At 46.9% G+C, this 24,007-nt stretch overlaps 2 protein-coding genes and 1 long non-coding RNA gene across 3 annotated transcripts in view; 1 reads left to right on the top strand and 2 right to left on the bottom strand.

The window, feature by feature from the left end:
* NDST1 (N-deacetylase and N-sulfotransferase 1) overlaps positions 1 to 1,380 on the bottom strand; it is a 41,777-nt gene extending 40,397 nt beyond the window's left edge. The window contains exon 1 of the mRNA XM_064520880.1: positions 1,243 to 1,380. The gene's annotated coding sequence lies outside the window, so the exon portion shown is untranslated. The remainder of the gene's footprint in view (positions 1 to 1,242) is intronic.
* A 1,405-nt stretch (positions 1,381 to 2,785) lies between these two features.
* Positions 2,786 to 9,464, bottom strand: LOC112994337 (uncharacterized). The gene is made up of 2 exons (XR_003261929.2): positions 8,290 to 9,464; positions 2,786 to 4,679 (listed from the first exon to the last, which is right to left on the bottom strand). It is a non-coding gene; the product is annotated as an uncharacterized LOC112994337 (long non-coding RNA).
* A 128-nt stretch (positions 9,465 to 9,592) lies between these two features.
* On the top strand, positions 9,593 to 13,860 carry RPS14 (ribosomal protein S14). Its single transcript, XM_026118601.2, has 5 exons — positions 9,593 to 9,726; positions 11,174 to 11,324; positions 12,217 to 12,378; positions 13,030 to 13,106; positions 13,750 to 13,860. Exons 2-5 carry the CDS (start codon positions 11,176 to 11,178, stop codon positions 13,815 to 13,817), a joined length of 456 nt encoding a protein of 151 aa, XP_025974386.1. The 5' UTR covers positions 9,593 to 9,726; positions 11,174 to 11,175; the 3' UTR covers positions 13,818 to 13,860.
* The last annotated feature ends 10,147 nt before the right edge of the window (positions 13,861 to 24,007 follow it).

Genomic DNA, 24,007 nt, shown 5'->3' with positions numbered 1-24,007 from the left:
GGAAGAATTGAAAGATACTGGAGGATTTAAAGCTTGATGGAGCCATGAAACATCCGCTGAAGGCCTTTTCCTGCTGCAAAGCCACGCTGGGGGTGGTAGGTTTGGGGAAAAAAGCCTCGTTTACCGTCACTTGGTTCATAATCTTCATACTCCTCGTAAAGCAACATGAGCTGGGAAGCAGCAAAAATACAGGGAAAAAAAAAAAAGCCCAGATCACCTCCAGAACACAGGTCGGCTCAGGGAGCTGGTGCCACAGCCACCCCCTCGCTCGGCAGCCCTGCGTCGTCTCCACCTAGCAGCGATGCGCCGCGGGCTGCTACCAACGCCTCCGGCAGGCAGCTGACTCGCTCTGGACATCCCGGGATGATCCTGGGGGAAGCCACGGCTCCAGCGAGCTCCCGCTTCAAACGTGGCGCCGGGGTGGCAGGCGCCTTCGCGAGGGCTCCCCGGCACTGCCCGGGACGGGGCAGAGCACTGCAGCGGGATGGCGAGCCTGCCGCCAGGCCCGCGAGCGAAGCGGCAGTGCACAAGCCAGCGCGCGGGGCAGCGGCCAGGCTGGAGCAGCGTCGAGGCACACCTGCGGCACGTCTGCTCGCAGGCGACACAGTCCCCGCGGGCGCCCCGGGGAGGCGGTGCGGCTCAGGAAGCGGTGGTGCGGGCCCGGTCCCTTGTCCGTCGCCAGGGCATCACCCGCCGCCTCCGCCCGCCCCAGGCCAACAGCCGCTGCCCGTTCTCCTCCCGCCGCTCCAGGCGCCCAGCCCGGCGCCCCAGCGACGCGCGGCCGAGACCGCCGGGCGAGCGCCCGTCCGCCCCGCTCCCGCGGCCGCGGGCAGGGCCCCGCTGGACGTCGCGCCCTGCCGCCCGCCCCGCGCCCTCAGGGGCCGCCGGGGGCCTGAGCGCGGGCGGCAGCCGACGGAGCCCCCGAGCGGCGGCCCCGCGCGCGGGGAAGGCGGCGGCGGGCGGGCCGGGGCGCGGTGAACCCGGAGCCCGGCGCCGGGGCCTGCTCGGCGGGCGGGGCGGGCTGCCGCGACCCCCGCCGCCGCGGCGAGGCGGGCAGGCCCCTCTTGCGGGCGCCCCCGGCCCAGCGCCTCGGCCGCAGGGAGGGACGGACAGAGGGAGGAGAGACGGCGGCGGCGCCGGGGCACGGCGGGCGGGCGCGGCGGCTCCCGGGCCGCGCTGCCCCGCCGCCCTTTGTCTGCGCGGCCCCGCGCGGCCGGAGCGCCCTCCCGCCCCGGCCCCTACCTGCATGCCCGCGCCCGGCCGCGCCGCGCCGCGCCTCGCCGCCGCCGCCGCCGGGAGCGCCGCGCCGCCTCGCCGCCGCCGCCCGGCTCGACTCAGCTCAGCTCGGCGCGGCTCGGCCCGCCCCGCCGGCCGCGGCCTGGCACCGCCTCCGCCCGCGCCCCGCCCCGCCCGCCGCCCCTCAGCGGAGCGCGGCCTCCGGCAGCGGGGCCATCGCGGCCCTCGGGCCCTGCGCCCCCGACCCGGCCTTGCTTGACACCCATCACCCGGCCGCCGAACCGCCTCAGCGGCGCGGCGCCCCATGCCCGCGGGCGGCAGCAGCCCGCGGCGGGCGGTAGGGTCGGGGCCGCCGCGGGTGTTCCTGCCCCGCGCCCCCAACTCGCAGAGGAGGAGCGCGTTTCGCTCCCTGTGCGCCGGGGCAGGGGGGCTATCTCGAGTTACGCGATAACCTCCCGATGGAGCGGTGCCCTGCGGCTCCCTGGGCTGGCAGTGCGCTCGATGATCTATTCAACAACGTTTCCTTAGAGGCCAGTCTCTCGCAGCTGCTCCCTGGGGGCAACTGCGATGGGGTGTCCTGGAGGGTAGGGCCTAGGCAGCACCCTTCGCTGCAAGCAAGGCTGAGGTGGTCCCGTCCTGCTCCCCAGCCGCAGCATCGCAGCTCGGTTTCGGAGTGCTGGGTCACCAGCTTCCCCCCGCCCCAGCTCTGGATGAGCTCCAGGTGCTCGCTGGAGTCGATGGCTGGCTGGGGCCCAGACTTGCGTGCGCACAACCAAAATTCCCTGCGTTCCTCACAGAGGGGAGAAGCATGCGTGACAGCTCACCGGCTCCGTCCCGGCCCCGTCGCGGGCCTGCTCTGGGCACCACAGGCGTGTGGGGACACACGCCGACCGAGGGAAAGGGCGCCCACGTTAATCTTCTGCACGAGCTGCCTGGCTGTGCCTCTCCAGCCTGCCACATGTGGTCGCGGCTGTTCCCCGGAGGCTGAAGCATTGCAGAGGGGCCCAGGGTAACACTGCCTCCGGGCAGAGGGGGGTGAGCGGAAACACCTGAAAGGAGATGAGCTGATTCAGAGGCAGAGAACAAGTCAAAACAGCAGAGGAACCGCTGGGAGATCCTCACCCGTCCGACCCATCCCCAGGGCTCCGAGCTCCCATCCTGGGGTTTGACGTTCTCCCGTGTGATGGGGGATGCCTTGCCAAAGCATCTCAAAGCAACACTGGGAATAAAACACCTTCTCCGAGATCTCCCGACATCCGTGCCAAGGCACGACAGAAGCTGCTGGTGCCGCGTCTTCGGGGCGGTCCCAGCCCAGGTCTGTGCCGCGTTATCCAGCAAGGCGTAAAGACCCCATGAGGTTTCACGTTTAGCCCACAGGGATGGGATGTGGCAGAAGATCTGTTTGGAATTTGGCTTTGGCACAGTACCCTGGGAGAGCTTCCCACTCAATAGGAGGCAAGGAAGCAATTTTAATCAAATGAAACAAGCAGATAAACAAAAAAAATAAAAGGAAAATAATAGTGAAGGAGAAACAAAGAACCGCAGACAATTATGACTACACATTTATTAATGCACTCCAAAGCATTCAGGGAAGTCAAATGCTTCTTACCCTTAAACACTTCACTTCCCTCAGATATCTTTTCTCCAAAGATCTTTGAATATCTTGCCTAAGTCCAAGTAACTTGAAAGCTTAGAAAACAGAAAGGGGCAAACAGGAAGTTTTTCAACTGTGAACTGCTGTAAAGTGTATTGAGGGAATATTTTTCAGCTTTAAATGATTTGTAGACTCAGCCTGAAAATGCATCTGCAGTATGAATAGCTTACTGAGGCATTGCTAACCTTTGTCAGAATTTTAGTAGAGGAGAGTCATGTACAAATTGTCATGCAAACAGCCAACAATGAGTAATAAAAATACACACGCAAAACTCTGAGGACAATCTCCAGAATTCACAGTCTCCAGTGGTAAAGTTTTCCACTGACTAGTCACTTTTGAGAAAAAGGAATTTGTTGAACACTTGGTTTGGCATTTGCAAATACATTTTTTTTTTAAAGAATGACCTACCCACTGGAAACAGAAATTTTTTCAGAAAGACACACATTTATTAATACCAGTTTTAACATGTTACATGAATATCAGGTAGCTTTCCTTTTCCTGTTTCTGTTTGCAAATACAAAGGAAACCATTCCTTTCCTGCATAATTTGACTTACAGGCTGTTCTTCAGCACATCTGTTGGGAAGAAGTTTAGCAGTTTTCTTCTGCATTGTCTCCAGTTTATTAATCAACACCTTCAGTTTCCTACTGAGTTACAGCCAAGTTATGATCCTATTGAAGTCAATGGCAACACTTCCACTGACTTCATCAGGATCAGAAACTGGCTCTTGAAGTCTTTGCCAAATCCTTATGTGCTTTAACTTCAACGTTAGAGATTTCTTTTTAAATCTTCTTAGGCCTGTTTCTGACACATCATTTTACATGTGTGTGTGCACAAACTGCATTTCTAAAATTAAAAATTCCAATAGCCTTAAAAGCAAATGGAAAAACTTGGTTTTTTCTTTTTACCTATGAATGGTTGCATTCAGAGTCCTGAATTTCTCTTTATCAGTGTTACTAGAGATGGAGAAAAGCTGCCATTTTGAGGGGCCTAGAGCCTGAAGCTGTTGCCTACCAGCACCGCGAGAGCCCCGAGTTCAGACCTCTACTCCGTTCCAGGCGGAGAGCAAGAGTTCAACCTCCAGGAATAGTTTTGGCCTCTTTCAGGTCTGGTCTCTGTTTTGAGACCACCAGTGCGGCTGTCGGTCTGGTGATGCCATTTAGCGAGTGGCTCATGGGAACCAAACACAGCCACGGAAACAATGATGATTTTCAAGTGCCAAAAATTCCGGCTTGCAGAGCCCTGAGCCGGGGTTTCACAGGTCAGGTCAGTGGCTTCCCACTAACCCAATCCCAGCCAGAACCGGTTTACATCAGGGCCAAGCCTGGACAGGATAAAAGGTCGAGAGCAGCACTTCCATTTGTGTTGGCTCTCGGGCTCCCTTTTTGTTTAGTCACTGGCCGAGTTCTGATTTCCGCCTGCAGCGTCACTGTCTGTGGGTTTCCCATGGGCTGGAGAGGCTATTACCAAGGAGCAGCTGGAATTTTAATTACCCATTAAGAGCTAAATCTGGGGGATTTCTCAATGCAAACACACATCGTCTCTGGCACTGACCTCGTGGCCTGCGCATCCTTCCCAGCCAGGCCAGAGGACGCATTCCTTCCAGCCACTACCGGGTGCCTTTCTCATCACTCATCCCAGCCTGAGACTTGGCTGTCCGGCACCAATGGGAAGGTCCTCAGCGTTGTCCTTGGCAGCTAGAAAAGCCTGCTCACGGCTGGCATTTGGGCCCCAGGAGTGTTTTGCAGAGCAGGCAGTTCTCCTGTTGACTCACCAGGACTGGTGCAAGACTTGGAGCAAAGAGAAAGAGAAAGATTTGCCCCTGAGAGTGGAAAAAGCACCCGTCCCACACAGTGCCTTGAAGGACTTGGTACAAGCTGCCTCCCAGCTGTTGTGGGCAGCATTGGATTTTGAACTTTTTTTTGTTTTTTCCCTAGAAGCTCATCTGGAGCCCTGGTTATCTCAGCCTGCTACCCCAAAGAGGAGGCTTGCCCATTTCCTTGCCTCTGGGTTGCATCTGTTCCACAAAAATATCTGTAGGCTGGTGCGAGCCTCATGGAGGATCTTTGCAGTCTGCTCTGCTTTGCCTTCCACACACACATGGTTCCTCTTTTCAGCCCTCCCACCCTGCTCTGGGAGAAATCCAGCCAGTCTGGTTCGCAGCCCTGCTCCCCAGGCACCCTTCACCTTTCTCACAGTTCTTTCTCAGACAGGCCACCCACAGCCACGAACACCACAGCACATGGGGCTGCCCACAGCCTGATGCTGGCTGACCTCTGCAACACTTGCCTGCTGCTAGCAGAAACTACCATCATACCCGCAGGGCTCTGGATGCTGAGAAAGGGGAGAAAAGGCCAAAGAGAGGGAGAAAAATTCTCAAGGCGGTGAGATTTGGAGCATGGGGGGGGAAGGCAAATGGAAGGACACTCATCCCCTCAAATCAACGCCCCTCAAATCTGAGCAAAATAGGGTGCAGGGGAGTCCCTGCCCTCAAGACATGGGCTAGAGCAGAAGGCAGGAAAAGGGCAGGCAGGTGAAAGAGCAAAACAGCCTTGCTCAGGCCATGAGCCTCTTCTTTCCCCCTTCATTCAAATCAGGCCACAGCCAGTGTCATTGGAGCCCACAGCTGGAATTACAGCAGTCCCATCGATGCATATTTTAAGAGCCTCTCATTCAATATTTAAACAGGAAGATCCCTGATGCAGCAGCAAACTGTTAATGAAGAGAGGAGTAGGCAAGGGTAGCCCATGGGGTCAAGGTGGGTGTCATCTTGGTGTCTGGGAGCACAGAAAGCTTTCCTAGGGATGCAGCCCAGCACAGCGAGGTGTGAGAGAGCAGGGAGACCTCATGGACCAAACCTCTTCTCCTGGTCACAGCTGAGAAAGCTGCATCCTGGAGGGACCTCGGATGCTTTGCCTGAGAAAGGAAAAGATGCCCCAAAAGGCAGCCTCGCAGGGCACGTGGAAGCTCCCTTAAGAAATGCAATGCCCCAGAGCTGCTCAGCTTTCCTGACTGATGGGATTCCAGTGCCAGGTCTCCCCTAGGTTTTGCTGTAATGATTTTTCCCACAGACCTTTCCGTCTTCCCTTTCATAGTCCCATGCTGTCCTGCAGCCAGGAAGTTTTCCATCCAAGAGTCCTCTGTCTCCCACAACACAGCGTCTGAACACACAGATTAAGCTGAAGCCCGCCTCTCATGTCCTGTGATGCAAGGAGAGCCACCTTCATCCCATCACTTCCCAGCACTCTCTAGACTTGCTGTTTTTTCCTCCAGCCCTCTTGGGCACCCAGTTCAGCAGAAGCATCAGAAGCAGGAGGCTGTGCTATATGAGCAATCTGGTGACAGACAAACTCATTGCACCAATCTCTTCTCATGCCAATGCTCCCTTAGGGCAAAAAAGCACCAGGCACCGGAAGGGGTTCAAAAGTTCTCCATGGACCAGCAGCAAATACTCTCATTCAAGCAGAGGCACTGGGCCCTCCCTGTAGAAGTGTTTTCAGGCCTTTGCATTGTACAATCCCTCCAGTGGAAAAACTACAAGCGGCCTCCCTAACACCGCATCTCCAGCCATCTGCTTCTTCTCTGGCCCTGTGTTTCAACCAGCTCCTGGCTGCAGATCTGAACGCTTGTCAGCCTTCCCTGCATACACACTGACAATAAGGCTCTGCACCAACATCAGGCATCGAGGTGGGCTGCAGGTTTGCTACCCGTGACTCAGTCCTGCGTGGCTCTGAGCAGCCTTTGCTTCCACTGAGGGCATAGCAATGGAGGCAGCCAACACCATGGAGAAGGCATTTAGAAACAGGGCAGGATCAGATCTTGGAAGAATATTGCAAGTGCTATTAAGTGAGGCTCAGTCTGCCTTTTTTCAAAGGTCCTTTTTGATGTTTGCTATCTTTACTCTCCCGAGCCCCATTTAAATCAGTTGGAACCAGAAAATATTCACTTGCTGGATGGCCTTAATGTAAAACTTTACAAATTTACATTCTATTTGCTGTAGAGGTGGAACAAATCTCCCCTGATAATTGTTCTAGGAGGGAGTCCCTGCACTGTCATTCACAGCTACAAAGTCTATGCCACTTACATCAGCCTTCTGACTTCCCAGCGGAGAATTATGTGCATTAAAATCTCTCCCATTAGCTCCTTAAGACAAAATGCTCCAAAGACTTACACATATTAAAATCTCTATGTACACTCCCTTGTGGGTAAAATTCCTGAGAACCTCCTCATACTCTTATACAGATAAATTTTCTGCGAGAATGATAGAAGCGTTGTGCAGCTGGCTCTTAGAGAAGGGAGTAAGGCAGCTATTAACAGTATTAGAAACCTATTTGATTTCTGCAGAAAATTCTTAACGCAAAGAAACATATACAGCTGGGCTGCATTAGCAGGTAAGCCTTGACTGCGATTCTCCTGGGATCAGAGAGCTGAACAAAGGCGTTGAGAGTCTAAGATGTCAATAGAGATCTTGACTGTAGAGAGTCTCTCTGTTTGGTTTTCTGTAATGGGTCAGGCAAGGTCACTGCACATTAAGCTTGGGCTTTAAGGTCTTAATCAACAGCCTTGAATTGAGTGACAGCCTTTCTCCTGGATGAAGACATTAAGCTTAGACCTGGTGCTGTCAATAGCTGGGAGTTACCTGATGGCACTATGGGTTAAGAGCAAAGCAGAGTCTTGCACTTCCCACCTGAAGCCTGTTCTTGCACAGTGTGAGACTTTCTTGGCCTCAGTAAGGGCAAGATTACCCCCCGCAGGAGGCTTGGTGCCCACTCGCGCTGTGGGCGGATGGGGTTGTGGTGAAGAAGCAGGAAGGATGCTTTCCTGCAGAAGGGCTTAGAGCGTTTCTAGTGGATGGGAGCAAAGGCTTCTGTCTGAACTTATTTTACAGACAAGCAACCTGGGCAACTAGATCCCCATAACATGGGGGAGACCTTGTTGTGCTCAGCCATCCGATAGCAGAGTGAGCAGGGAACAGCTTGTGCCTTAGCCTCTGCACAGGGCCCTCCTGGGACTGATGCCAACTTTGCCTTGGGTGAGGGCTGATGGTAGCTGCTCGGCCAGGAGGGACCCAGGGGCCCGTCTGCACGCAGATATTACACCAATTTCCTTCTAATTGTTTTTTTTTAAACCAATTCAGGCCTGCATTTCTAAAGCTCTCCTGGCGTAACTCTGTCAGGAACACAGACATAATGATGCTGAGGAAAGCCCTAGGGTAGATGTAGTTATACCGGTATTAAGTGCTTTCTCCCAGTCTCATTTATCTTGCTTCACTGAACTGGAATAAGCTATGCTGGCATAAGCATTTTATACTGGGGGCACTTGCCACATTAGCTACGTTAGCATAATTCAAACAGCAAAACTTGTGTGTGTACACAAAGCCTGAGTTAAAATGATACAAACCTCCACGCAGCAGTTTCTATTTCAGGTTGGCTTCTGTCAATTAAACCTAGCATAAAATAAGAGTTGCCTCATGGCCTTTTGCAACGGCTCGGCAGAGAGGGCTTAAAATCCCACTGTAAATTCGAAGCGAGGCTGGTGCCTGGTTCCGACAAGCTCCGACTCTGGCTGCGCTGGAGATGGCAGGGAGAGCAGGGAGGGGAGCAGCCCTCGGTTCAGTGATTTACCATCTCTGACACGCGCACCAGAAGCGAGACTGGTGCTTTTCCCAAGCCGCCGAGCCTCCAGGGGCTGGGACCGGCTGAACCCAGGTTGGTATTTTGCCGGAGGAAGCAGCACCGGTGCGGTGCTCCGGCTAGCCGGCAAGGCTGGCGCTCCCTCGGGGCTGCTGCCACGGACCTGCTCTCCCTCCCCTTGGCCGTCTGGCGGTTTCCATTTCCGAATCGAAGTCCACCGGGAGGCAGCAGCGGCACGCCTCGTCGGGACGCAAGCGCTGGAGTGGAGCCCTCCCGCAGCAGCCGAGCAAAGGTTTCGCATCCCGACAGGGCTTCCTGCTTGCACGTCTGCATCTGCCGGGGCTGCCAGCAGGGACGGCCTGAGCGGGGGGGCCTCGCACAGCTCAGCGGGACTGGCTCATTTATGCACATGGCAAAATCCCTTCTAACAGGAAAAAAAAAATCCTCCAGGCTAATGTGAAACAAAGGCGTTTCTGCACAGATGAGGGGAAGGCGCAGCGGCAGCTTCCTACCGTTGCCTTAGAAAGGCAAATTCGGTTAAAACAGTGCCTGAATCAGATGACACCAAGGCACATATTTAAACGCTGCAGCTGCTCTGCAGGTGCAGCCAAGGCCAGGACAGCGTGCATGCAAACGGGCAGTAAGACAAAGCTGGCTCCAGCCTCCAGGCACACGCTTCACTGCGACAGGAGGCCCCGCGCTTCCACACGGCTCCCCCCACACGACATGAGGCGTGCAGGAGCTCCACGCGCAACACCGCTGCTCAGCACCCCAACGCTGTGCAGAGAGGAGACCTCTGCCTCCTGGAGAGCCGCCGCCTCGGGGCAGCTCCTCCATGCCGCGCAGGGCTCTCCATCTTCCTCAAGGCCCGGCGACACCCCCCCGCCGCCGCCATCTTGGGAAGGGGATTCCGCGGCAGGCAGGCGCCGCCATCTTGGGGAGGGGACTCCGCGGGACGCGAACGACGCCATGTTGGTGAGGGCTGCCCCGCGTTTTCTTTTTGAGTGTTATTCGCCGTTTTGATCGTGGCGGTGCGGTGCTGCGGGGAGCGAGACAGATTTCTGTGCCTCCGATAACTGAAACGCCGAGTTCTTCCCAGAAAACGGCCGCCTCCCCGGCATCGCTTCCGGGTGAGCGCGGTGACCTCTGCCCCCTGGCCCGGCCCTCTTCCTTTCCAGCGCCGGCAGCCGGAGCAGACGTGCAGGTGAGTGTGGGCCCGTGGCGCATCCGCCGTCATCCGCCCGCCCGGGACTCGTCGCGGCGCCCCCGCCCATCGCCCGGCTCCTCGGTGCCGGGGCCCCGCGGGACAGTGCGCCCGGCGCGGGGGGAGGCGTGCCCGGCGGAGCGCGGCGCTAGGCCTCGGCTGAGCCGGGGGCTGGTGTAGCTGGGCGGGCCGGGCGCTCCCGGCGGCGTGGAGGAGCGGTGCCGGTGGCCCCTGGGCCGTGCGTGAGGCCGTGCCGCGGGTTAGGACCGCGGTTCTGCCCTCAGCCGAGGCTGCGAGGGAGCGGCCTGGGCCGGGCCGCCGGCTCCCAGCGCCACTCTCCGGCAGCCCTGCTGGCCTTGTGCGCTGCTGGTTTGCGTGTCCTCTACCCATTGGGCACGGAGCTAGGGCTGCGTCTGGTGGGGCGTCGGGGTGGTTTGCTGCGTAGTTTTGTTTCAGCGTTAAAGTGGCCACAGCTCACAGTTTTTGTTCTGTCTGCTAACTCAGTGCCACTGGACTTTGTGGGCTTGTAAGCTTCTGAAGCACTGCGGGGCGGTAACATTCATGAAGCATGTTCATGAAGCATTTCATGGACTATTAGAAAGAGGATGCAGCTTTCTTGCAGTAGTCATGCTAGGCAGTGCTCTAGGAATCAGTGTTTGGTGCCACTTTCTGGAGAGTGGGGATCATCAAGCTAGTCTTGTGAATAAAAGTGGGCCATGCTTTGGGCTGGCTTCCTTAATGACGTTGTTAAACTTTTACACAAATCACCAGTTGCAGCTGCCATTTGAAAAGAGAGGGCGGACTGGAACAACCTCTCTGTGTTGTAGAAGTAGGTGTTTGGGATTCTCTGCCACCTAACAAAGTGCTCCTGACTGCCACATCTGCCAGTTTCCATGGCTATGCCTAATTATTAGAAGGCAAACAGTGCATCTGAGCTAGTCCCAAGGATGTGTTTAGAAGATCAATGGCAGATATAAGAATGCAAGTTACTGTTTGGAAGCTCTGGAAAGTCAGAATTTTATGATAAGACCCAGGTCTGTAATAATTAGCAGGTTAAATATTTCTCTGCTTCCATGTAGTCATGCAGAAATGCCCCACTGCTGGTTATCGGAGATGTGATTCCCTCGCATGGGACTACAGTGGTGCCCAGAGGCAGCTGCTGAGATAAAGCTTATTCAGACAACTGCTGTCATGTGAAGTAAGGTTTCAGACCCTACTAAACAGTTGTGGTGGAGTGACCGGCCTGCCAGCATACAGCAAAGCTGGGAATGTTTCAGGTTTTTGAAGAGATTGAGTTGTATCCAAAAGTTGCTACTTGAATAGAATTTTACCATCGGGGCTCATCTTGCTCCCTTGGTAAAGGGTTGCAGTAGTGGGGAAGTTTGTAAAAACCTTACTCAAATGCTGAAAAAGCTGCTATGGCTTATCCTTTTATTTTCTTATTTAGAAATGGCACCTCGTAAAGGCAAGGAGAAGAAGGAAGAACAGGTCATCAGCTTGGGACCTCAGGTTGCTGAAGGAGAAAATGTGTTTGGTGTCTGCCATATCTTTGCTTCCTTCAATGATACATTTGTCCACGTGACTGATCTGTCTGGCAAGTGAGTATTGAACGCTGGTCACCTCAGTGTAGTACCTGGTTTCTTCTGTTTTGGAAATGGAAATTGTGTGGCAAGAGGCTCTGCTGAAGTGCTTGACTTTCTGCAGAGCTGCAAGATAAGATGAAGTGTGTGTTCGGGGGGAGTGGGTGCTTCAATATAGACATGTATATGCGTCTGTTCTAGTGTTAGCCTGTTCAGCTGTGATCTGCCTGGGGTCCAACTGATGCATCTATTTCTTACGTAAAAAGGCTGCTTTGACGTGAAGTGAGTTGGTTAAAGCAAGGGACCCGTAAAGAAAAAGTTTAATTTTTACTGGTCTGTTTCAATGTAGCTTAAAAAGGAGTTAATTTAAGCAAAAGCAGCATGCATTACTCATAGTATTACTTCTAAAGTAACAGTCTTAACCCCTTTTAAAGAGTCCTGTGTGGAAGTTATTGCTTTAGAGACAGTTCAGTACGCAGCAGTTGTTTCTAGAAACCTAGAAATGTTAAGTTAAATCAGTAGAAGGTTTTCCTGAGGTGTGACTTCCAACTCCTGATAGACAAGTTTGAGTGGGCTCCTGAGGCTGAGTATCTTCTAGTTTAGTGAAAAGCCATTAGGAGCAGGTTCAAGAAAACAAATTCTGCAGTATGGGAGAATTCCAGGAGTAACTTTTAAAGCAGTGCAGCTTCTGAGCTGACTAGGCCTTGCCCTCTCTGCCCTTTGTGTATGATCATAGATGAGGTGGCTTTGCGTGTTCGTTTGTGATGAACACTGCTCAGGGTACTGGGTAGCAGCTTATCCATCCAGTAGACATGTCAAAATGCCTGGTTTTGTTAGCAAGTGTGGGAAGCTGGTTTGGTGGAGGAGGGGGGAGAGGCTTTTTCCTGAATGTATTTTTCCCCTTTCTTAGGGAAACCATCTGCCGTGTGACTGGTGGCATGAAGGTGAAGGCTGACAGAGATGAGTCTTCTCCCTATGCTGCTATGTTGGCAGCGCAGGATGTTGCCCAGAGGTGCAAGGAACTGGGCATCACTGCCCTTCACATTAAGCTGCGTGCTACTGGTGGAAATAGGTATGTTGGAGGGGCTGTGCTCCAGTATCCACAGAGCATGTGTCTATTGGTGTTTTAGTATGCTGGTTGTGTACTTCATAAGTGCAGATTTGTCCTGCTGTTGTACTTGGAGTTTTGCACGCTATCTGCAATGTGTATGCCTAGTGCACTTAAAAGTGCATGCCTAGGATCAAAAACCAGTGTGGATTTCATATGCGTGTGAGGTGAGTGTAAACTCCTAGAACCATACCAGATTGTACCAAACAAAGTCCTGGTCCTTTCCTCTTTGCACTGCTTAAGTTGGTAATAATTGGCTGACATCTCATACTAAACATCTAGAATCTGTTCAAAGTTGATATCTTCAGTTGGCTAGAATTGGGATATGTTCTCAGGACCATATTTATCTGTAGTAGCGAAAAGGGAGGTGCTGTCAAACTTGGAGGTGTGTTAGCTTTGAATGACAGTAAAGTGTGTCTGGTGGATGATTGTGAATGGTTTGGATCTAGGCAAGGGAGGAAGGTGAATTCTGGTATCTTTGAAAATTGGATGTTAAATTAGGGGAGGAGCTGTATGAATTTTTTTTCTTTTTTTAAAGACTGTCAGTTGTTTGTGAACTGTGTGCTCAATTTAAGAGTCAGTTAAGGGATTATTGGATCTGATGCTCTTTTCCAGGACTAAGACTCCTGGACCTGGTGCCCAGTCAGCCCTGAGAGCTCTGGCCCGTTCTGGAATGAAGATTGGCCGCATTGGTGAGTGGTGGGGGAGGGTGATGCGTGCAGATGCGTGTGCCACTGCATATTGGAACAGAGTCTTGCTACCTCAAAATTAGTTTTGAGGGATTACTCAGTAAAAGGAGCACTCCCGGCATGTATGCTGCAAGGTTCCTGCTCTTGGTATGACAGTCTGTCTTCAGGGTGTTTGACTTGGCCTCTGTGAATGCCACTATAGATATTATTTCATTTAAGCAGATATGTACCTCCTTGGATTGAAAACTCACCAGGAGGTGGCATCAGTTGGCTTTAGCTACCGAATTCTTGGCTCTTTGGTAAATCTCAGCTATACAGCAGGATGCTGAGGGGCCTCTGATGTAATACTGTTCATGCCAAAGCTGTTCAGTTACCTAGAAGTATCATGTTGGTCTTGGCTTAAAGATCTGACTCTATAAGAAAAGAGTTCCTCAAACTGAGGGAGAGTCCCAGACATTGTAGGGGAGTTTGCAAGAAGTGGCAGTGTCACAAATATCTTAACTCCCATAGTTTGTTGATACTACCTGGGTAGCTGACTGCTGAGGTGCAGCCGTACAGTGTCTGGAGATGCTGCTTGGTTGGGTGGCTTTGACCACTTGGTTTCTTAGGTTATTTCTGGAAGGTAACAATGTTTTTATCTCTACAGAGGATGTCACCCCCATCCCCTCTGACAGCACTCGAAGAAAGGGTGGTCGCCGTGGGCGTCGTCTGTAACCAATGCTGCATCTTTCATTATTAAAGCTCTCTTATAAACCTCTTCTCAATTGTGTATTTTCTTACTGAGGTATGCTTAGAAGTTTAACAATTTATGTTGTCTCCCTGTCATCTAGGATCCCTAAGACCATAATACTTTTCTGGTTCTCCTGGAAATGCTTTAATTACATCCACAAAAGGCTTGTCCTCTGAAGTTGGGCTTCCTGCTTGTGTTGGGGTTGTTAGTACAGCTATAACAGAGGTACTGTGCCTACTTAAATACACACTAGGAAAGCTTCGAAAAGCACTGAAATTACAGCTCCTTCAGCTGTTCTGTTTATATATTTATATTTCCAGACATACTTGAGAAAAATGACTCCTTGCTTCCTAGACACACACTGCTTCCTGCACTGTTATTTACCCTCCATTGAAAACACTACCATCACTTGGAATATATGGCTATTTCCACCTTTTAAAGATTTAATATTGGGGAAGAGTGTGTTTTAAATCGTTCATGTTTCTGTTGCACTTCCTTGCCTATAGTCAAATTTTAGGCCAAAATTAAGATTCATTGGCATATAGTATTTGAGAAATACAGTGTAAGGTAGTTACATTCCTCTAGACTTAGGATGTCAAAGTGATGGTTAAAATATCTGTGGCTTCTGTTTTCCAATTAATTTAGCTGAAATTGCCAAAATTCCTCCTGTGAAATGGTGACTTCAGTCCTCATGTAGCACAGTATCTGTTGTTTTGATGTGGGTCTGTATTGTGCTGCCCTGTGCAGTTGAGTGGTAGGTAGGAGTTCAGAGGCAGCTACAACAGCTTGTCATACTCCCTCCCTCAGTTGCAGTTGCATACTGACGTATGTGTATACCACGTATGTGGTACAGTTTGTAGTCCCATATAGTATGAAACTCTTAATGAGTATGTGAGCTTGTCTGGCACTTGGAACATTGTTATCTGGGAATACTTGCTGTCAGGTTTAAGTGATGGTAGCTGGGGTTTATCTCTGGACTAAAACCTTAGGATTTTCAGCATGGTTGTATGACAAATAGGAATCACCTGCACAGTTATGTTTCCTTGGGCAGATCTATAAAATGATGTTGGAAGGTGGTGGTCTGGTGCTGTGGGCTCTTTGGCAGGGCCTGCTTTTACATACTGAACCTTGAGAAATTGTGCTGTTTTCGCATGGGCTCTCTTACCACACCACACTTCTGCATCTTAAAGTACTTCACAGGGGATTCCTTTATCTCCCCATCTTATTCATTACTAAAAAGGATGCTGTGGCTGACAGTTTTGTCAGAAGTGCTCTGTTCTCAAAGCGATTTCTATTCCAGTAAAGTTACTCAACATGAATTTGATCCAGGGCACATTTCTTCTGTCAAGCTTGACTTTTCACTTCTCAGGTACTAGTTCTTTCACAGTAAAGGGGATGAATTTCACAGCAGAGGAAACAAAACTGTCTGATCTGAAGCCATAGTTTTAACTACTAAAACTAAGACCTACTATTTGGATGCTTCTGAATTCAGTTAGTCATGGTCTCTTGGAGGTGTCCCTGCTATGGAAAAGAAAGCTGTGCTTGTGAGCAAATTGCAGAAATCCCAATATTATTTAAACTGTTGCTTAACACAGGACTTCCCGTTCTGGTGGAAAAACTCTCTTCGCCCAGACAGATCTTTCTAAGCCAGCGTTTCCTTTGGCATAGTCATAGTGTTTTATTTGTAATTTTATATGTGGCTGTGAAAAGGCTTTAGAAATAAACTTTTTTTACTATCTTAAAAGTGCATGAGTTGCAATTTAAATCACCATTTTCCTGTACTTGAAATGTTCTCTGAAATTTGTGGAGAAGCTGCTGAAAAATGAAACCAATAGTGGCTGAGCCAAAGTGGAGTTGAACAAGACCTCGTGTTGAGGAGCGAATAGGGCAGAGAGCTGTGCAAGAGAGCAGAATGCTGTTTGAGAGAAGTGCGCTAGTTTTTATACCCTTCCTAACAGTTGAATCCTTTTACTGTTCTGCTCATACATTATTTCGTCCAAGGTGACATTAATAGGGCTGCTTTACAGAATACATATTTGGGGAAAGCTGTCCAGGTATGATAAGTGGTGGGGATGAGATATGTCAGAAGGTGGTGAGAAATGACAGAAGGGGGTGTGATGAGTTGAAAGGGGCTGTAATAAGGAGGGAGGGGCTGATATATCATACAAATATCTTAAGGGAAGGTGTCAAGAGGACGGGCCTGGACTCTTGTCAGTGGTGCCCAGTGACAGGACAAGAGGCAACGGGCACAAATTGAAACACAGGAAGTTCCATCTGAATATGAGGAAAAACTATTGTGAGGGTGACTGAGCCCTGGAACAGGTTGCCAGAGAGGCTGTGGAGTCTCCTTCTCTGGAGATACTCAAAACCTGCCTGGACGTGATCCTGTGCAACGTGCTCTAGGTGACCCTGCTTGAGCAGGTGGGTTGGACTAGATGATCTCTAGAGGTCCCTTCTGACCTCAGCCGTTCTGTGATGATTGATTCTGTGAGAAGGTGATACGTAGCTGGGGGGTGATATGTAGGAATGAGGGCATGATAAGTGGCAGGGAGGTGATAAGTGGTGAGGTTTTGACATATCGCAATGGGGGAGCGATAAGTGGCAAAGAGGGATGATGATTGGTGGGGGCGGTGTGACTTGTTGGAAGGAGCTCTGGTAAGTTGCGGGAGGGTGATAACATGGCTGGGGGATGGTGTGTCAGAATGGGAGTGTGATAAATGGCGGGGGGGAGAGCTGCGTGATATGTCAGAAGGGAACAAGAGAGAGGGACAACAGAGTAACGCACAAGCAGTCCAAGAGGTTCCTGGAGAGCATCCGTATTGATATTAATTTTCTGATAGAGATGATAGAGGAGCCAAGGAGGAGAGGTGCCCTGCTGGACCTCATACTTACAAAGAAGGAAGGACTGGCTATAGATGTGAAGCAAGGGGACAACCTTGGCTGCAGTGACCATGAAATAGTGGAGTTGGGGATCCTGCAAGGAGGAAGCAAGGCAAAAGGTAGGATCATGAGCCTGGACTCCAGGAGAGCAAACTTTGGCCTCTTCAGGGACCTGCTTGGAAGAATCCCATGGGAAAGGCCCCTAGAAGGAAGAGGGGTCCAAGACAGCTCGTTAATTTTCAAGGATCATCTCCTCCAAGCTCAGGAACGGTGCATCCCAATGAGGAAGAAGTCCAGCAGAGGGGCAGGAGAGCTGCATGGATGAACAAGGAGCTCCTGCCCATGAGGAGCTAAGTTGGGGTGAGAGTGAAATTCGATGCCACCCAATAGCTAGCCATCGATGCCTCTCGATCTCAAGAGGCATCTGTCAGCAGGGATCGATATCGATGGTTACCGATTCCTACTGATATGTAGTGCTGTCAATGCCTCTAAGGGGGTACAGAAATTGTACCCCCTTAGATCGAGCGGTATCAGTGTACTGAGAGGGATGGATATGTATGGATGTTGTGCCCTAGCAATACAGTAGTTGTCAAGGCCTGTGGATGTCAAAAATGGTCAGTGTTGATAGTCATCGGTGCCTACAGAGAGCAATGTCGGCCTCAGACTGAAAGGTGTGCCCACGTGTCGGGAACGAGAGGAATCGGTGCCTATCGATAGGGTTTGTTATGAATATATTTGAATGACATTCTGATATATAATTATTATAGACTTTATTGATGTGGCTACATGGGATTTCTGGAGTTTTACTTTTTTAAAACTGAAAGCTCTTTTTGTGGAGAAGACATTTTACTGACAACAAAATGGATTAACCAACCAAATGTCAAATTTTAAGTATGAAACTTGAATGGGACACAGTTATTTTGATCAGGTATGGCTGACCTCCCTCTCTCCCCGCCTCCTCCCTGCCTCCTGCAGTATTTAGTGTAGACAAGGAAGGAACAGAAGACTGTCCTTTATAGGTCAGTGTTCCTGTTCTCGGATATCTGAGATAGCTGCAAGGAATGAACAGCCATGTGTCATTTAACTGAGCTGCTGTGATTGCTCCTCAAGCTTTTACGAGCTGTAGTATTGTCTGATTAGATGGTGCAGGCTTTGCAGCGGGATTCCAACCATGAGAAATATGTAAGTAGTGAAATGGAACAAACTCTGTGTGATGGTAATCATGTTCTACTCCCAAACCACTTCTATAGTAGTTTATAGCACTAAAACTTACTACTTCTAATCTTCTGGATGCTTAGTACAATCTCAAACACTTATAATATGTACACTTATGCTCTTAATGAATATTGAGGACTGAATGCAAACATCAGTGTAGTTCTGTGGGTTGCTGCCTCTCTGCAATGTGGAAAGCAAAACCAATCAGCCCTTTGTGTGAAGGATCTTTGCTACTAAATCATAAATGTAGTTTGAAAAACAACCTTATCCTAAGATTTCAGGGTGATTACACTTGGAAATCCTAACCCTACCTTATGTATGAAGTCATGTATATACATCAATACAAAATAGATATTCTTAAAAATATCTAAAATATCTAATATCTAAAATATCTAGTTGTGGTCTAACACCACAACTGTTATACTTCAGTCTGAGAATTCTTCATGCCTGAAGAGGTGGTTGGCTTTCTGGTATGTTTTTCCATACAAAACTTGGTCCTAGATCTACCAACTGTATTTAATCTTGAATGTAACCATAAGTGCAGTTGTTATGCATCAAGAAGACTGCCATACCTGTATTCAGGTTTTTTGCCTGTGAAGAATGGCTGAGAGAACAACTCTGGGAAAAAAAGCAGATATATGCTTTCTGAGGAAAGACAAATGATTAAACACTGAATTGTTAATTGACATAATATACTTAGTGCCATTTGAAAATACTGTAATCGCTTTAGCCTCACTTGAAGCAATACCGATGAGCAATGACCCAAAAACAAGAACAGTACTTGGCTGCAGCTGGTCAGAAAATAAATTGCTGTCTCTATCCTTCCAAGCAAATGGAAAATACAAATTTCCCCTGTATACTAATGCATATTTTTGAATAAAGAGTGCCTGAAGTCGCTTCTCATACAAAAGGTGCCATGTGATAAGAAGCATCCTTCTCAAGGGTGATAATTTCATGTTACACTGTCTCCTGAGATGGCAAAATAAATTTTCATTGAACATTGAAACAAATGCATTTTTTGTTTATGATAAGGTCAGAATGGTGGTGGTGGTGGGGGGTGTTCATTCCTGATCAATACAAATCAGGAAATTGGGAAGCCCTTTTTGTCTTTGGTTAGCTGTCTTCTAAAGATCTGTCTCACTGATGATGATGGGGAACACTGCTGTTCTTTCAGTGCAGTTTCCTGTCAAATGCAAGTCTCTTCATCAGCTCCGGATGATTTGGAGGTGAATATATGTCAGATGTACACGGAATATGCTTTTAAATCAAGTGTTGCTTGCAACATAAATATTATTAGTTGGAAACCGCAAGTCTTATCTGTTCATAAGACTACTGTTTTTCTCATTAATAAAAATACTTTTACAGGGTATTGCTGTTATAGCATCATTTCTTCTGTTTGGTATAATATCAATATAAAAATATAGCTGTGACACTTGAATTTATCATTCTTTCTCTGTGTGCATTTATTCATTTTATGAGAAATCCTTTCTTTAGAAATACTTGAATGGGTGTATATGGTACTTGTATTAGGTACCAGTATAGTTAAAATTTGGAGCTATTTTAACTTTATACAGGCTTTATATGGCATATATGGAAGTGTAACTGTGGCTTGATAGAAATTTATTATTAAGCTAGGGTAAGAATTCATCTTATAAAATATTATGTGTAGAATTAATCATTCCTTAACAAAAAAAACCTTTAAGGCAAATATTTTTAAATAGCATCTGTTCAGTATTTTTTTCTCATTTGAAAAATAAACAGTAGAAATTAAAGACAGATGCTTGCTTATATTCTTTGTAACATTGACAAATATTAAATTTGAGTTGTAATTTAGCCTTGAAGTTTACATCCTGTCTGTGGAAGCAGTAGGACAACATTACTTGGTAATAAAAGAACTGATGATGCTTTTTGTGTGTGTGTGTGGTTTGGGGTTTTATTTTATAACCTAGAGAGTATTTTCAGCTTTATGTTGCAGAACCCCCTCTTTCAATTTCTGACCTGAGAGCACTTACAGTGCTTTTGATAGTCCCATATGCTGTAGCTGTATTGGTAAAGTATTTTAAAAGCGCTATATATTAGATTTGCTTGGTAAGTGCAGTTTCAGAACAATCATATCAAATTTATTTTGTAGGAAGGTTGACATCTCTTGAAAGAATTCTTTTTGGTGGCACATTTAGGATAAAGCAATGTTAGTTACTGTGTGCCCAAGTTCAGCTAACTTTCAAGTCATTTCAGACTATGAAAGATTTAGAACCTTAATGTCATGTCACTGTTTAAATAAATAAATAAAGTAAACTTTATGGCTACTGCTTGAGCATTAAGTGTTATGAAGAGTTGGCTGTCAGATATAGATTTTACCATGAGCATTTACAATGAGTTAAGGTGACAAAATTAATATCATCAATCTTCAGCAGTCTTGAGTCTACTTTGAATTAACAAATATATTTCAAACGTTTGTGTAGACCAAAAACTGCATGTAGTCACTGTGATGCAGAAGTTGTCAATGTCCTTGGTCTTACCTGAAGCACATTCAGAAAGGACGGTGTTTAGTGTTGCCTTGAGATTGTAATATACTGTTTCTGCAAAAGGAAATAATGTGAACATGCAGTATACATTTATAAAATACAGTCTAGTATCTGATGATACTAATCTTTCAGGTACTATGGTGACTAATGAATATTTTTCAACTTAGATGATGGCTACAGTAAGAATTTCAAACCTCCATTTATGAATATGTTTGAGGGAAATGTCTTTGTACTGTGTTTTCATAACTTTGGTTGAAAAAAGATTGCAGTGTATTTAAAAAGAAAAAAAAGTAGATGGCATCAGCCTTGAGACTAAGTTAGAGAGGTTTAACCATTGTCCCATTTGCCACCACTGACAACGTAGCCAGTCTTTTTCTGACCAGTTGTTTTTTTTTTTTTTTTAATATATCCTTCTTTAATTTTACACGGCATGTGCTCATATTGACTTTAGGCCAGTGCGGTTTGGAAAATACTTTCTAAAAAAATATTTTTGCCTGAGGCAGTTTAGGGGAAAGTCAGTGCACGTGTTTGTACGAGTGAGAGGGGAGTACTTGCACATTTATAAATACATGGGGTAAGATAGGCCACCGTATTTTTGCAAGGTTGTTTTTTGTTTGATTTTTAAAAAGGTGGGGAAACAAAGTATAGGCTGAAATGGTATGTAATGTCTGCAATAGATTATCTCAGGTAATTACATTTTATGACTGAAATACTTGACTGCATTATGGTTGGGAGGAAAGACTAGCGCTCCTTTTCTCCTGTGCCAGCATGAGTGTATATATATATCTTCTTGAAGTACCGACTTTTGGCAAGAGTACGTAGCACAGAGTAGTGCTGTTCCAATTTCATGTTCTTCAAGCAGTAGTGGAGGCGCTTGCGGCAATAGTGCTGTGTTGGCGTGCTGCTGTGTTAGGTTAATTTACCCTTATTTTGCAGCACAGATTATTAGCTTCAGCTAAATAATGCATTCGTGTGACAATTACAGCATCTTAATCAGCAGTGGCGTTCCTCCATGGGACTACCTCCATGCATGGTTAACCCATGCACACAAAGTAATGCAAGTGGACTTTTCTGTTTAGATACAACCTTAATATATTGTAGAGAATAGAAACAATTACGCTGTTTTATTCTGCAAAGGCAGACTGTTTAGGGAAGCAGAAGTGGGAAGAAATAGTAGCTTTTGTGTGACAAAACAGTGTGATCCTTTCTTGTGTGTATACAATATCCTTGCTAGGCCAAATCTTTCAAAAGAACATCTTGCAGCACAGCTTTCTTCGGGAATTAAGAGGTGCTTCAGTGCTGAGAGGCATTTTAATATTTTCAGAGGAAGGTTTTTGGACTGTTTTAGTGATGTCTTACTGAAATATTCATTTATTTTGGAAAACTAACATTAAATGTACATGCAACTCATCTGGAAAGATAATTATATATTACGGTGAAGTTCAGGCACTCTAGATCTTCTGTCACATTTTACCTGTTACTTCATTTACTGATCTTTGCCCTTACTTTGCAAATTATTTCCAAATTAGCAAATTCTTGATTGTTAGCCATGTAGTGGTTCAATCTTTTGGTCATCACAATCTGTAGCCCTAATAATGTTCATATAACACCAAAAAAATGAAAGTGGTGTTATGTATCCAATAACCTGAAATATTCAACAAATGAAGGGGATTGTATTTGTCCTTTTGTAATTCAAAGGAACATCTGTATCTCTGCTGTCCCCCCTCCTGCTGCACCTTGTCCTTTCACATTCTACTTTTTCTGCCTCCCTGCAGGTGTTTGATGTTGGCACTGTACTTAAATTAAGCATATTACAGTCCTTCTAGAAATTAAGTGCTTTATTGACAGCAAATACTTCAGGAATGAATTCACTTTAGATAAAGTATCAACATTTGCTTCACAATGAACTAGAAATTTTTTTTGCCCTTGCTCTAGGTGCTCAAACACATCTTGCTGTTGAAGCTAAGGAGAAGTTTAATTCCACTGGAAAGTAGAATTTAAAGCAGTACCTCTAAAGTGCTGCATTAGCAGTATTGGAGACAACTTTGGAAGTCCTATGTTTGATTAACTGATAATTTAAAACATTTTTCTCCTCTTTTCCAGCTCAGTTAATTTTGGACATGAAGGTTTTGGTTTTATTGGATGTACTGGAAAGGCTCCTGGACAGGAAACAGTAAGGACTCAAATCACTCGAAAAGAGGGAGAGGGAGCTTGTGAAGATGAATCACACTTACCTTATTTTCCTCCTCCCTTTCAAGACAAGTATTGATAAGAAAAATGAACAAACTTATCCAATGCCTCAAAACATTAATGAACAACAAAGTAAAAAAAGAAACTTAAATTCAGGTTCTTTTAGCATCACTGTTTTGAATAGATTTCAAGATCAACTTAACATGTTGGATCTTGGAAAAAGAAGGAAATTTCTTTGTCTAAGCAGTGTCAGCTTACTTTTGGGAAATTTATGTCTCAAATTGGTGTAATTTTTTTTTGTTGAGAGTCTTGTTCATAAATCTGTTTTTAATATTATTGATCATGGAAGTAAAACCATTTGGCAAACAAATGATGATGGTATGGATTGAAGGTAAGTGAATTAGGAAAATAATTTCCTTGTGAAATAGAAAGGAAAAAATATTTCTTTCTAAAATAGAAAGAGAAGGAACTCTATTTTGCCCCTTGTAGAATGAGGTTATGGAAAAGCTAGTGGGAAACATAACTTTTGAATATATTATCATAGATTAGTATGGAAGTATCTACTGTTATTTTGTTTTGAGGTTATGTTTGAGCAAACATTTATGGTTAATATTTTTCATATTGCTTGTATTTTGTCTACTCAGCAGAACTCTAATTAAATTGCATGATTGTTTTTGTTAATAAACATAACTTTCCACCTGATTTAAATTGAGTATGATTAACATTTATAAGTACTGTTCTTAAGTGGCAGATAGTGGGTAAAGGATATAAATTGTCCAGTTTAAGATGAATCTAATTTGTGTTTGATGTTACTCACGTTCACAAAGTTTTTGTAAACTGCTTTTAGAAGTTGATTTGTTAAACTCATTTTAATTTGTTCATAAACTCCCAAGTGTTGTTAATAATGATTTATCTTCCCCCACTGCAGTAAGGATAACTATGTATGAAAGTTACTTTTAACTACTGCTATGAAGTTTAGTAAAATCTCACACTTACAGAGTAGCTTGCTGTAGCACTGAATGTCTACCAAGATTTTCTTTTTTTTAGCCTGTCACATGAAGTGGAAAAAGTAAACTATATGGTCAGATTAAAAAAAAAAATTAAAAACCCTTCTGGTTATACCTACATGTACAATGTAACCTCAAACAATTGGGTATTTAAGTATCCTGTGCTTAATGAAAATGAAAAAGAAATGCGATTTTTAAATAAATGCAAAAGCATAAGTTTTGAATTATCAGTACAGAAAGTGAAAATAGGATTTGCAGTAAATGAAAGGAAGTATTTTTTTCAAGAAAAAGTTCTGAACTTTATCAGTCAGTGGGTGAAAAAATTACTTTGAGTTGCCAGGGGAAAAGACTTTTGTA

This window comes from Dromaius novaehollandiae, chromosome 15, assembly GCF_036370855.1.
Source record: "Dromaius novaehollandiae isolate bDroNov1 chromosome 15, bDroNov1.hap1, whole genome shotgun sequence".
Lineage (NCBI taxonomy): Eukaryota > Metazoa > Chordata > Aves > Casuariiformes > Dromaiidae > Dromaius > Dromaius novaehollandiae.
The sequence above is the reverse complement of the archived record's forward strand: the minus strand, read 5'-3'. Positions and strand labels throughout refer to the sequence as shown.

Excerpts from the sequence above, each read along its gene's own strand:
- RPS14 (XM_026118601.2), top strand. The coding sequence starts at position 11,176 with ATGGCACCTCGTAAAGGCAAGGAGAAGAAGGAAGAACAGGTCATCAGC. Across the intron at positions 12,379-13,029 it reads CGTGCTACTGGTGGAAATAG|GACTAAGACTCCTGGACCTG; the intron begins GTATGTTGGAGG and ends GCTCTTTTCCAG. Across the intron at positions 13,107-13,749 it reads AATGAAGATTGGCCGCATTG|AGGATGTCACCCCCATCCCC; the intron begins GTGAGTGGTGGG and ends TTATCTCTACAG.